Source organism: Crocodylus porosus, unplaced genomic scaffold, assembly GCF_001723895.1.
Source record: "Crocodylus porosus isolate Cpor-Errol unplaced genomic scaffold, CroPor_comp1, whole genome shotgun sequence".
Classification (NCBI taxonomy): domain Eukaryota; kingdom Metazoa; phylum Chordata; order Crocodylia; family Crocodylidae; genus Crocodylus; species Crocodylus porosus.
In genome coordinates, this window is record NW_017728906.1 from 181,225,916 (window position 1) to 181,240,230 (window position 14,315).

The following is a 14,315-nucleotide window of genomic DNA, read 5'->3' on the forward strand; positions in this document are numbered from 1 at the left end:
ATAAAGTTTCTTTGTCACTGTTGAAATTCTGGGAGTGTGTTTTAAATACAGAGAATTTGAGCCTTAATTCTGCTGTTGCATCCACAACTCCACATTGTCTGCAGGTTTCAGACCACACGAAAGTCCTCTCTACTCATATGCAAATCAGATTAGTTACTGGGGTTATTTCCTATGTTGATAAAAAGCCTTGATGCATTGTCATCATATAAATCCTAACAGTATCATGAGAGAGGTGGTTAGCTGTATTAGTCTGAAGATAGGCAGAAGGCATGACAGAGTTAGAAACTAACTGTTCAGAGGCACGAACGTCTGTAAGTTATAGCCTACTTCATCAGATGCTGTGGATGGATTTTTAGAGAGCAGGAGTACTAAACAGACAGTTAGCCTCAGAGCAGGTGTTCTTAAACAATAAAACTTTTAAAAAAGCAACTTGAGTGTGAAATGAGGAACCAGGAGTCCTGCACAGACTGGACTGTGCTAAGGACGGTTTCAACAAAGATTTTGGATACTTATCTCATTATGAACTAGCTTTTATAATCACTGTGTCCCTCCATGGGTTAACTGCTATGTTTATCCTTTTTGATCCCCTCAACCTGCCTTTGCTTGCTCTCCCCCACTATATTTTCCTCCTCCTTTCCCTTTCCTTTTTATTCAAATTACTTGCTTTCTATTTAGCGTCCTGCGCTCTACGGCTGAGTCCAGATGAGAGTAGATGTTTGGTTCCCTGGGGACAAATAGCTTGCACCACAGCTACTTGTCCCTGGGGAATGCCCATGTCACGCATGCTTTGTCACGCAGCAAGTTATCCCAGGGGCAGTAGGGGAGGCTGGGGCCAGCGCTGTGTTGGCCCCAACAGCCTTACCTGGGGCCCTGGAGGCTTCCCAGGCTGCAGCAGCAGCGATTCTGCTGAGCAGATCCTGGCTGGCAGCTGCAGCATGACTCCAGGAGGCCTGGCTCTGCTTTGCAGTAGCATGTGCTGCCCATGTATGTGCTGCTCCATTTTTTTAACCCCTGGATATCCAGGGGTCAAAAAAACACGTGGAAAACAACAGCGGAGCAGCGCACACACGGGCAGCATGCCCTTGCCACATAGAGAACACCTGACTGTACAGTATGTGGTGCTGCAGATGTGTTTGCAGTACCACATACTGCACAGCCATGCATGTCTGAACGCACCCTACAAGTCCATCCATAAAATCCGACAAAATAGGCAGTCACCTACAAAAGCGTAGATCTCTCTGAATAAGTTAGGTGCTAAGCTATCTTACCCTACTTTCTGCCTAACAGTATCATGCTGAGGATATGGATGGTTGGTGGATGGTGAAATTCCAAAGATAGTGACCAACCTATAGCTACATCTTAAGCATCGCTGCCACTTTTCTTGCCACTTTCTCCTGAGGGTGCAGAGTCCCAGAAGGTATCATTAACATCTCTTTGTGAAAATTTGAACAAATCTAGTCTGCTGTCAGTATCTGTATTGTCAAACCTTACTTTCCTCAAGGCACTTTCTAAACTTTCACTTAATTTTCCTGCTTTCAAAACTTATGTCAAAATTACAGCATTTAAATCATATTTACAAGATAAATATAACACAAGTTCAAAAAATATCAAAGTTAAGAACACCCACTCGTATAGTAGCCATCAGTCAGCCTTAACTTAATTTTCTGTGATGTTCACCCAGCTCATATGTTTGGGACCAGAAGGTAAAGACCTTTCTCCTAGCAACATGACCATTTGTCACATCATTATTAAGTGGTGTCCAAAGAAGAGAAACAGCAACAGTTTGAAAAAAATGGAGCAAAATGAAGCTCCCAAAATCCTTTAATCTCAAATGTACATGGACAAAGAATTAGAGGAATAAGTCAACTACTTTCAAGTGTTCCTGGAAGCCATTCATTTTGAATAGAAAATGTAGAAGTTGAAATCCTAGTACAACTGGTAACACCAAAGTAGTTTAACAAAAAGGACTACAGATAGACATTTAAAAAATACCATGAATACTGTGATCAATGCAAGCATATCACTTGAGAAAGGTATAAATTTCCTTATAAGAAACAAGCCAAAAAAAGGAAAGGAAAATTAATCTGTGTCACAGACCTATATAATTAAGTCACGTGAAGCTCAAACACTTACAGGACTAGTTAGAAATAGGGGTAAAGAGAGACTAGGAGTGAAAATATCCAACTGAAGTTTGGAATATGGCTTCAATAAATATGTAAATTAAACAGTGTATAGCTAAAAAGGACCGCAGAAACAAAGAAAGGTATTGACAGTTTTTATGGAAAGACCTCAGGATTTTTTCATTAAAAAATCTGCAGTCAGAATGTTATATTAGAAATGAGTTAAAAAAAGCGAGCGTCTCTAATATAACAGAACTGTACAAACAGCGGAGAACTGGTTTGTTTACATTAATGTACAAATAGGCGTCACTTTTGTGCTGCCTACAAATGTTGAGGTGGTACAAACAAAAAGCAAACACACTATAACAGTGGTGCTCAACATTTTTGACTGGCCCACCTTTCCCTTCCTATGACTTTCCCCAGAAAATCCCTGGGGCAGGTCTGTAAATAGAGAACCCTGGCTTTCCCTGGTTACGTAGGTGCACTCTGGGGAATCTCTAGGCACACCTCTGCAAGTAGGGAACATGCCTCCCATTGTCCTGGAGGATCAACTGACAAGACAATGGGCAAGGTGTATTTCACCCACTGAAGTGGATCAGCTGTGCAGGGGGACGGACATCGCACTATAGCTGATCTGCTCCATTTGGTGACAACTGTTTATATCCTTAAATGTGAAGGTAATGGCAAGATAAAGGTGTCCTGTAGAAAAGACATGATGGCATGCATGAGATAAAAGTGACCATTTTACAAAAGTGGATCATTCTCAGCACAACCTGCAAAAGCACATTCAGCAAAATATGTTATTTATCATACAACATATGGCCATAAGCCTCTTGTTTAGCTGATGTTTTCTAGCTGTTACCTTACTGGTATTAGAACCGGGGTGTGCTTTTTGTTCTGTGTTTGTCGAGTGCCTATTCAGAATGTGATCCTGGCTTAGTGCAGGGACTCCTATCATCTCAACACATAAATAAAAACAATAAAAAACTTTTGAGGTATCCCTGTCCTTTACTAATGATCACAGAAGTTCTCAGCCATGTTAGTCTGAAGTCAGGCAGAAGGCAGGGTAGGGTGGCATCTCAGAAAGGCATGAGGTTTCATAGGCAACAACTTATTAACAGAAAATCAATATAGAATAATATATAATATGTAATATGCTTATGATAATTCCTTACTAATGAAAAAAGCAACTAATAACTGCCATTGATACCTAGCAATTTTTCCTTTGTGAATGGACTGACTATTGATTGTTTAGGCTAGGGACCAAATCCTTTCCCAGACTTTCTGTCCATCAAGCAATTAAATGATTTGATTTTCATTTGATAGACAAATACAGTACTGCTCCAGTTTGGTGTTTTTTAATTCTTAAAGCCCTTTGTGAGTGGCAGCTCCAAATAAACACCATTAATAAATGATTCATCTGTAACTAAAGACTAGGCTCTTTCAGGAATACTTGCCAATTGCCTACCACAAGAAATCTCTGAGGAATATTTGTCTTTCTCACTATTACATTGGAACTGAAAAGTGAGCATTTCAAGCAGCTAAGCTACAGCATTAAAAAAAACCCAGCAGCATACTGGTAGGGATTGGTAGTAACTAGTTGTTTTTTTTAATTTATACCAAGAATGCAAATGACAAAGGGAAAAAAAATCTACATAAAAGAAAGAACAAATTAGTTCCAGCCTCAGTTCCTTAACAGGCACTTAATGGCGTGTAACAGGAAAATAAATTGTAAAAAAGCTATCAGGAATAAGAGATGGGGGAAAATGAAAAGGAACAGGGAATTTAATGCATTTTTACCTCCCACCTCTGCCTTCAGGTTTCAGATGAGGCCTGAAATGTCATTCATATAATTATTACTACTGTATCTGGTCAAAAGCAGTTTTTGCAAGGCTGATCTGATTGTGAGCTAATAGCTGTGAAAGTAAGATAAGGAATGTGTTCAGTAGAAGTAACTGCCAGTTACACTATTAGCAGATGGGGTTGACATATTAGATAACCTTAAATTGCTTGGTGAAGTAGAGCATTTTTTATTTTTGTTATATATTAACACCAGTGTCAACGTGGACACAAGGTAATTAAAGTGTCTATTGTCAAACTTATTTCGTCGTGTACTGTTGCCAGAGATTTTTGAAATGGTTGTGAGGTGTTACTAAAGATGACTAGCATTCAGTGGTGCTTTTCTACCCTATGTCCCTAGCTAGAGACAATATTTTCACATATTTTCTCTTTTGGAATGTTACAGTGGCTTAGAAGTTAGTCATCAGCTGTATTTTGGTTAGAGACAAAATGAAAGAGTAAAGCAAAAAATGGTGGTTTCTAGTTCAACCATAGCCAAGCAACAATAGGAGTCTGTTTGCCAACTCTTGACCTAGTAATAGTGTAAATATTACTGACACATAAATATCTGAAGCCTCCAAGGTCTGGAGAACTGCATTCTTCCTGATCTCCTCTCAGTGTTTCCAGGGATCTCATTAGAATTGCTCCATTTTTAAAAATTACCTGTCCTGGTCAGCCTCTATTTTAAAAGCTACAAAGTATCTTTAGAATTTAATATAAAACATAGTCATGTGATTCGCTCTGGATATTTCATGCTAAATACATTTGCTTTCCAAGCCACATCTTAGAGGTCTAAACCTAAGACTGTCTCTCACACAGACCTGCAGAGCTTGTCCACATGAACAATCAATAGACTGTTGCTTTTGGGTCCTACCATACTAAGACTGTGGGCCTGTATAGACAAAATGGAGAGAGTCCAGCAAAGAGTAACAAAAATGGTTAGGGGCTGGGGCTCATGACTTCTGAGGACAGGCTGAGGGAACTGGGCTTATTTAGTCTGGAGAAGAGAAGACGGACAGGGGATTTAATAGCAACCTTCAACTACCTGAAGGGCGGGTCAAAAGAGAATGGAGCTAGGCCAGGTGTGTGCAATTATTTTGACTGGAGGGCCACTTAATGACTTTTAGTGAGCTGTTGAGGACTGCAAAGGTAGCTCCACCCCTTGTCAGGTGCCCCACCCCCTGCTCACCATCTTGGGACCAGAAGTCCCACCCCTAAACCCTGAAGCCACCAGAAGCCTTGTCCCCAGAAGTACTCCTTTTGTGGGGGGGGGGTGGTTCCCATTTTGGAACCAGAAAAACACAAATCATGTACTCAAAATCAAACATCTATTATAACATATTTTAATCTTATTTCAAAAACTATTTTTTCATAATGTATGTGTGTCTGCATAGTGTATATAGAGATGATTTCATAATAGCTCATAATAAAGTCTTACTCATGTATATTGTATGGGGGGCATGGCAGGTGGGTGTGGGGTGTGTGTGCAATGTGTGTGTATGGAATTTGTGGAGGGAGTGTAGAGGAGTGGAGTTTTTGGGTGGGGTTATGAAGGGGCATGTGTGTGTGTGTATGTGTGTTTTGGAGGTGTGGAGACTGTGAAGGATTGTGGGGAGTGTGGGAGTGTATATGGGTGGGTGTAGGCAGTGGTGGGCCCCGCTTCCACACGTCCTCCCACCCCATGGTTCACAGTCTTCACTGCTAGCAGTGGCAGCAGCAGCAGGTGGCAGGCCCTAGGGGCACTCCTGGACTAATGCAGGCAGAGCCCACCAGTGGCACATGGCTCTGGCTGAATCCTGAGAGCTCTACGTGGTGGTATGAAGCTGACCCATCCCGGCCCGCTGGCCTGTGCCTTCAAGCCAGACTGGGCTGGTTCCATATCAGCATGTGAGGCTCTCAGCACTACAGGTGGGAGCTGCACACCATCAGGCTGAGCTGGCTTTGTGCCTCTACCTGGGGCTTCCAGCACTCCAGTGGGGAGCTGCACATGGAGGCATGGAGCCCACCCACCCATGTGGCATGGGAACTGGGCGCTATGGTGAGTCACATACCATCAAGCCAGGTGGGCTCCATGCCTCCAAGTATGCTTCCCCACTGTAGTGCTGGAAGCTCTGCATGGATGCACGGAGATGGCCTAGCCCAGCCTGGCCCAGCCTGATGGTATGTGGCTTCAGCCTGCAGCCCCATGTACTGGCAATTAGCCAACCCAGTCCAATTTGAAGAGGCACACTAGTGGGTTGGGCTGGTCAGGCTCCAGGCTGCCACATGCATCTCCCAAGAATCAGCTGGAGCTGCGCACAGCTGGGGTGGGGGAATTTTTCCTGCAGCAGGCCAGAAGAACCCCAAGGGCCACCGCCTGCTCCTGCTACTGTCACCTCTACTCACAAATCCTACCCACAAACCCTACCTACAAACCCCAAACCTAACCCACCCCCACCCACAAACCCTGTACCCAGTCCCCACTCCTGCAGGCAGGAGCTCCCCTCTCCACTCACCAGCTGTCCAGTTGTGACATCATGATGCCTCCACGTGGGTCTTCCAGATGGCATGCTGGGAGCACCACAGAGGTGGAAGTACAGAGCCTGTTTGGTCCAATGGTGCACCCTCTGAAAGCCCATCTCCTGCCGGCTTCCAGAGGGGCAGCCATAGGCTGGTAATAATTATTTCTGGGAGGGGACAGATTCACCTGGTTTCTGCCCATGGGCCATATTTCGCCTGCCCTTGAGCTAGACTGATCTTAGTGGTGGCAGATGACAGAACAAGGAGCAATGGTCTCAGGTCGCAGCAAGGGAATTTTAGGTTAGACATTAGGAAAAAATTTCTCACTAGGAGGGTTGTGAAGTAGTGAAACAAGTTACTAAAGAAGTGGTGGCATCTCCATTTTTGGAAGGTTTTAAGACCCGACTAGATAAAGCCTTGGCCGCGAAGATATAGTTGAGGATGGTCCTGCTTTGATCAAGGGGTTGGACTAGATGACCTCTGAGGTCCCTTCCAATCCTAACTTTCTATGATTATATGATTTCTAAGATTCCTTTGGTATTATTAGGTGGCTGCCTTGCCTCTGTCCATGGGCTTTCTAGCACACTTCCCATGCATATGATCTGTCCATTATTCTTTCTTGGATTAGGACATTTGTTCCAGCTAACCAAGCCCCTAGAACCAGCACTGAATCCTGAGTTCTCAGTAGCTTAAATCTATCTCCAGAGCTACAAGATTAATGGCCCTCTAGGTTTGCAGTTATCTCTTCAGAGATATAGCAGAAGCAAACAGATTTTTCAGGCCTTGTACAGGTTTGTAAACACAATTGCACTTTATACAGCACAAAGAATGTACAGCTCCAGACAAAATATAATAAAGCCTTACATACATTTCTCTATAAGTCTAGCAGGTCCTCTGGGCTTAGGTCAAATTCTTTGAGGAATCCAGAATCTGCCTTCTTTGAATCATGTCTCTCTCTCTTTCTTTCTTGTCCATGTCAAATTCCTTGGTCTTGGTCTCACATGTTTATTCTTTTTTCTTCCCTGACTATTTCCTAAGGGTCATGTTACATGTTCACCTTTAAACTTCTCAAATGTTGGCTAGTGTTAGTTTGAGTTTAGAATAATTACCAGGGATCCTGCTTTTCCCTGATAAAAAATAAAAAATTCTCTAATAAAAACCCCTGCTGCTGCCATGGCTCAGCCCCAGTGGGTGAGCCCATAGCCAGCGCAGGGCCCATGCTAGCAGTGGTGGTGGGTTATGAGCTGGTGCTCAGCATGTGGGGGAAAGCAGCCCCCGCCCCCGTGACCAGCGCCCCGTGCTGCAGTGGCTCTGAGCCCACACAGAGCTGCTTGTGGCTGCTCTCCATTGTCACCATTGCCCCACGGGATGGCGGTGATGTAGCAGAGAGGCAGGACAGCCCCACATGGGCTGCAAGCAGCTACAACAGGAAGTGCCAGCCATGCAGGGCATGTTTTTCCCCCACATTGAGCACCTGCTTGTTCCCTGTGGGTGAATGCAGGGTCAGGGCTATGTGCTGCTCCCCACCTGTACTGCGTGGCTGGGGCAGGGGCACTGGGAGTGAGTGGGTGTGTGGGAACCAGCAGCAGCCAGGCAAGAGTGCAGGGCCCATGCCTGTATCCTAGGGTTGGCACCAGTGGGGCCCAGAGCAGGGTGGCAGAAGCGTTGGGTCCTGGCTAGCAGGGGATCAATGGAGCCAGGCCAGCTCCCCACTCTCCCTGCTGGTGCAGCCCAGCACAGCTCCACAGACCCCTGCCAGCCTATATCCCGCTCTTCTCCCACCTCACTCTGGGCCCCACCAGCTCTGGCCCCAGGACACCAGTACAGGCCCCACACTCCACTTCCCCCTGCCTCTACCACCACTTTCCTGCCCACCAGCCAGCTCCTGGCTGCATGGCTGGATCAAGGAGCTTAGCAGGAGGTGGCCCAGCCCCGAGGACTGGGGCATTTGCCATGGTCCTCCCCTGCCTCCCCCCTTCTTACCTGAATTTCCCATGCTGGCACAGCCACAAACAGCCCCACAGTCCCAGGCCAGGAGGTGGGGGCAGGGCTGGGCTCTGCTGTTGCTGCCGGGGCTTCCTTTGGGTCCTACTTCCCCTGGCCCTTGTCTTCTTTGACAGGAGCCAGGGGCAGATAACTATTAATTTTCTAACATTTTTAGTGGCCCCATGGGCTGGACAGAATGGCTTAGTGGGCTGGACCTGGCCCGTGGGCCATATTTTGTCCACTTCTGGGCAATCGAAAGGCGACAGGTGTTAACTAAAAGACACCACATGAAATGCCTTTCTGATTCTAGGATAAAACAAAATAATCATTTTCCTGGACTCATCAGATATGATGGCAACTGCTGTTCTTCTTTTTCTTGTGTTTGTGTTTCTTTGTATGTGTAACATTGTCTCTTAATGTTCCATGTTTACTGGGTGGGAAAGTGGTGAAGATGTGAGAGGCCTTAATGAGCTATTGGGTTTTCTTTTCAGCTTTTTATGTTTGTTTTTGTTTAAAGCTGGGGGTGGGGGAAGAAAACCCTGTTGAGTTGATCAGCATATCCACTGATACCAGGTGAAACTAAAGCTGAGAGCTAAAGTTTAATAAATATTCATAATCCAGGTGCACAGGGGCACAGCTAAGGACTGAAAGCCATGTGGCAGAGGTACTTCCCCAGTCCTGACCCCTGTCTTGGCACTCTGTCTGGCCCACCTACACTCTTCTGGCCCTTAGTCCTCTCCGCTCCCCCCCGCCCAGCACACAGAGAGGCAGGACACAGTTCAGAACTTTATTCAGCAGCCTGTGCACCTGCAGCTGGGTGGGCATGGGGCTCTCACACCCTGAGGAAGGTGTCAATAGTGGCAACAGTGCCCTCCTCAGCAATGGGGGGCAAGGGCATGTAACGCTGATAGAGGTATCCTTCCAGGTGGTGGTGGAGGTTGTGGGGCAGGCCGGGCTTGCCTCCCATGCTGTTGTATCTCAGGGTCCTTAACCAGAAATGCAGGTGTGCCTGGAGAACCAGGAAGATCCTGAGCACCTGTGCATGGCTGACTCCCTATCTGAGGCTAGGCAGTGTATGGTGCACAGAGCATCATGTATGTCAAATGTTGCAAGCTTTCACAAAAGGCTTCTGTTTCTTGCCTCTGCAGGACCAACATCTGGATGTGGGGGAGAGCCCACCAATCCCAGGGGGAGGTGGGCTCTGGGTTGCTGCCACCCAGCGGTGGAGCCATCCATATGGGCCAACAGTGCCAGTGGTGCAGTGTACCTGGACCCTCCTGCTCCAGGAGCTGGAGCAGTGGGGTGCTGGACATCACCTGCAGGGGCAGGGGCTGAAGCAGCCATGGTGTGGGGAGGCAGGGTGAGCAAGGAGGGGCATGCTGCATATTGCCCCTGCACTGGACACATGGCTCCTGGGCAGGGAAGTTGCTGGCAAAGGATCAGAGGGTGGGGCTGTGTTTCCAATACGGCTGCCAAGTGCTGGGAGCTGGGTCTGGCTTTAACATGGCTGCCAAGTTGGAGCTCTCCCCAGTGGCCACAGGGGCACATTGTGGGGCTGGAGGGACTTGGCAGTAGCTTGTGAAGACACCTGCCAAAAATCATTTGCTGGCCATTAGCTTAAAGCACAATAATTTTAGTCATACTTAAATGTATGTTTAGATGCACCCAAAAAGGCCAAAAGGAACTTACCATATAGCCACATACACACATGCTCTCCAATTATTACAGGGTACAATGATCATTCTCCTGTATACCTCTACCTATTTATGTCTCTGTATTGATTATGTACAGATAGAAAGTGATTTTCCTGAGTCCTGGACATTGCTTTTCAGCTCTGGATGAACATATACTATGACCACCAAACTTTAGTTTTGGCAAAGATAATGTATATGAATAATGTTAAGAATCTCTTGCTGGATCTCAAGGCAAAAAAGAATTCTGAGGTCAACTTTTCCTGATGAAAGGTATTATAAAATTGCAGGTCATTACTCTAGTCTCCTTATTACCTACTGACTTGCATGAAAAGGTCTAGGATATGCAAGATATTATGTCCCTGAACTCTAGCTAGCCAAACTTTTATAAATTAGATGACAGGTATTACCATAAACTAGGCATTGTAGAGAGAAATAGAAATAGAGTAATACAAAATGATGCAAACTAATTTTGACATAATTCATAATGTATACTATATCCTTAAAATATTTAGATTATTGTCTCATGTCTCATTTTTATCACAATCTATGGCACAGATTTGTTAAAGGCTCTGCAATAATAATAATAATAATAATTTATTCCCAATTAATACATTTTATAGGAAAAACTGGAATTATACAGTCTAATTTGCATTAACAGTCCATGAATAAATAGGAGTGGGAAGTAGTTGATAAATAAAAGCATATGGCTGAAAATTTTCTTTTTTTCATTTATAAGAAAGTACTTTTCATGTAGAACCAGTATATTTCTAGCTTTTATACCTTACTGTGCATAGCACAGCATGAAATTTGTAACTGGTTACTTAGTCAGTTCCCATTTAGCTGATCTATAAAAACTTTGTCAATGCACAAAGGAACATCCGGTGAAAATGAAACTGTGTGAAATAACTGAACCAAAAATTGCATGTGTCACATTTTAATAAGCAATGGTGTCTAATTATGGGAGACTATGTACTTACTTGCCAAGAGCAAAGCACTCCATCTTAACGGTAGTTCCCTTAGCAGCTGTAACTGTATATGGAAAATGGACCTCAATTTTTGGCTCATATTCCCCCATCACACCTGGGAAATAAAGAATGGTTTTTAAAAGTGTTAAAAAAATATTCACTAATTCTCTCTAAGCCTAAAGATTTCATTGTGCAAACCACTGTTGTATGCTATATGGTGATTAAGTTTGTGACAAACAGAGATTATTTAAATTATTTTGACTTCCTTTGTTCAAATTCTATTCCTACATTGAAGTATGAGATGGTGACTTCAAAGGTATTAAAAACATCACTTTCTACAAGCAAAGACTTATTTTCTCAAATATGCTTTGAAAATTTATAATTAAAAATATTAAAATGTGCATTCAATATTGCAGGTTTGAGAGTCTACATATACTGTAACTTTGCCAATTATTGATGGAGTGTAACTTAGACTGATAAATCAACCAGAATCTTAAAAACTGTCTGTCTTCTTAATAACCAGATATTTTATGCCCTATTCTATCAAGAAAATTTTCACTTGACTAAAAAATGTTCAAATATTGTGAAAGTGTGAGTGTCACATAGAAAAAGAACATTTACACACACACAAAAAAAAAAAAAAATCAAGCCCAAAAATCCTCCCCACAGTTGGGATGCATGTACATTTATTTATTTATATTTTAGGTCCCAACAACATACTCAGTTAAGTTAAAAATAATCCAATAAACACATTCAGCACTCTTAAAAATATAAAGAACGAATCAGTGGAGTTATTCTAGATTTTCTCTTGGGTAACTGACAGTCTTGGAAAACTGGTGGAGTTTATACATGAAAGGGAGAGAGATTATATAAAGTGAAGTGAGGAGTTTGATTTGATGAGAGTCAAAGAGCAGAGCTCTCATATTCAGACTGGAAAAATAATGTGGTGTTAACAGGGGTGATTTGGTTAGGCTAGAGATGAGGCAGCATGGATACATGAGATATGGAAGCCAAAGTCACATTTGCCAAATTAAGATTTGAGCATGGCCCATACAAAGCTCCTGGGGAAGGGAAATTGAGGAAAAGGGGAGTTTGGATGAATTTCAGTAGTCAACCAGACCAGAAATAAAGGACTGGATAAAAGCCCATTACAATCAATGGAGAGGATCCCTCTCAAATTCAGTGGTGGTATGAAAGCAACAGAACAAAGGAAGAGAAAAAGAGATGGAGGAAGAGAAAGTGATGGGAGAGTGGGAAAGAAAAGAAACAATGCTAAGCATGGAAACAAGAGACTAACCCTTGCAGTGGAAATGGAAAAAAATATAAGTGGTGGTTAGGGTGACCAACAGTCTAGCAAGAGGATTTAGGATTTATATGAGAACCCATCTGCTAATATCACTGTGAAGATTCACAGTGGGGGTCAAAAGGATCCATTTGGGACATTTTCTGCAACTGCAGGCAGTTATTATTCAGAAGTTCCCTTCTGCTCCCAGGGATTTATATCTATGTCTGAGAGGTCCTGGTTTATGTTTCTTCACCCAGGTAGAATCAGGCTAGAGAGAGATGAGGTTAACAAAATATTTTTTCATCAGTAATTGCTAATTAGCCAAATGAAAAGATGCATGAAATGCACAGGCTTTAATCAAATATTTGTTAGGAAAGTTTTACAAATCAAGGAGAGAATTTCCAGTCAATAAAAAAAAGGCAGCCCCCACTATCCATCAAAGCTATGAGAAAAGCCAGAACCTCAGTTATGCAAACATTTATGTGATCCCTAGGAGAGCTTGTTTTAAGTTGCTGCTCTACCAAACCACTAAGCTATAGAATATGTTTTGCTTGATGCATATTTATTTGTACAGAATGGAAGATTTCCTTCAGGAAGACTCACTTGGTAGATAGGCAGAGACTTGTAACTAAGGGCATATACACAAGTGCAGACAGCCTGTTGTGGACATGCTCTAACTCATGGTGCTTAACACAAAACACCACAAGTTAGGGCACCACTGATCTCAACAGGAAATGGAGCCCCTGCATCATGGGCCTGGCCCAGTCCCCCCCCAAGATCCCAGCAGGGGTAGCCAGGCTGGGCTCATAAGGTAGGGGGACTCCATTTCCTGCCCCCAGCCCAGGATGCTGCTGTCAAGATGCTTGTGCATGGGGCAGGGGGAGGAAGTAAGCACCCCCCACACCTCATGGGCTCAGCCTAGCTCCCCCAGGACCCCAGCAAAATAGCTGGGTTGGGCACATATAGCAGGGAGGCTCTCTTCCCCTGACAACCCCCACTGCTCAGGGAGGAGACAGAGGTTTTATGTCTCATCTCTGTGACAGCCCCAGGGATGAGGCTAATCTGGTGATTGCTCAGGCAAGCACCCCTCCATTCCACAAGGCAGCATGGGATGCAGGTAGAATTGCTGAAAATATCCTTTGCAGGGTACCTGTATGCAGGTTCCCTAAGGCCAGGGGTGGGCAAAATACAGCCCGTGGGCTGGATCTGACCCACCAGGCCATTTTATCCAGCCCATGGGGCCCCTAAAAATTCAGAAAGTTAATATTTATCTGCTCCTGGCTGCCTGTCAAAGATGACCCAGGGTAACTGGCAAGAGCCAGCAACAAGGTCATCCAGGTCCCGCCCCCCTAGCCCGGGGGGGGAGGGGTTATATGTGTGTGGGTGGGTTTGTGTGTGCATGCAGTGAGTGAGGGGGAGAGAGAGACAGAGAGAGCAATGAGGGAGAGAGAAAGAGAGAGAGTGTGTAGTGTGGAAAGCATGGGGGGTGTGTGTGTGTGTGTGTGTGTGTGTGCGCGCGTGCATGCGTGCAGTGAGGGAGGGAGAGAGACAGTGTGTGTGTATTCATAGGGCAAGCCCCACAAGCACACACTACCATATATGCAGACCTCCACATCCATACCCCCGCATACATCACAGCCACCCTCCCCCCACACACAGCCCCCACAACCCTATACTCACCCACACCCCACATATCCACACACACACTTGCTCCCTCACCCCACACCCACACACCTCCACACCCCCTCAAACACTACAGACACCCTTCCCCCACACACAGCCCCCACACCCCACATATCCACATACACACACCCCCACATGCTCCCTCATTCCACATAGATTTATAGATTTCATAGACATTAGGGCTGGAAGGGACCTCGGGAGATCATCGAGTCCAGCCCCCTGCCCAAGGGGCAGGAAGTCAGTT

At 44.7% G+C, this 14,315-nt stretch overlaps 1 protein-coding gene across 3 annotated transcripts in view; it reads right to left on the reverse strand.

The window, feature by feature from the left end:
* CNTN5 (contactin 5) overlaps positions 1 to 14,315 on the reverse strand; it is a 983,906-nt gene that overhangs the window by 262,428 nt on the left and 707,163 nt on the right. For all 3 annotated transcript variants that reach the window (XM_019530289.1, XM_019530290.1, XM_019530292.1), the window contains exon 9: positions 11,116 to 11,218. In XM_019530289.1, coding sequence (XP_019385834.1) covers positions 11,116 to 11,218 — 103 coding nt within the window. The remainder of the gene's footprint in view (positions 1 to 11,115; positions 11,219 to 14,315) is intronic.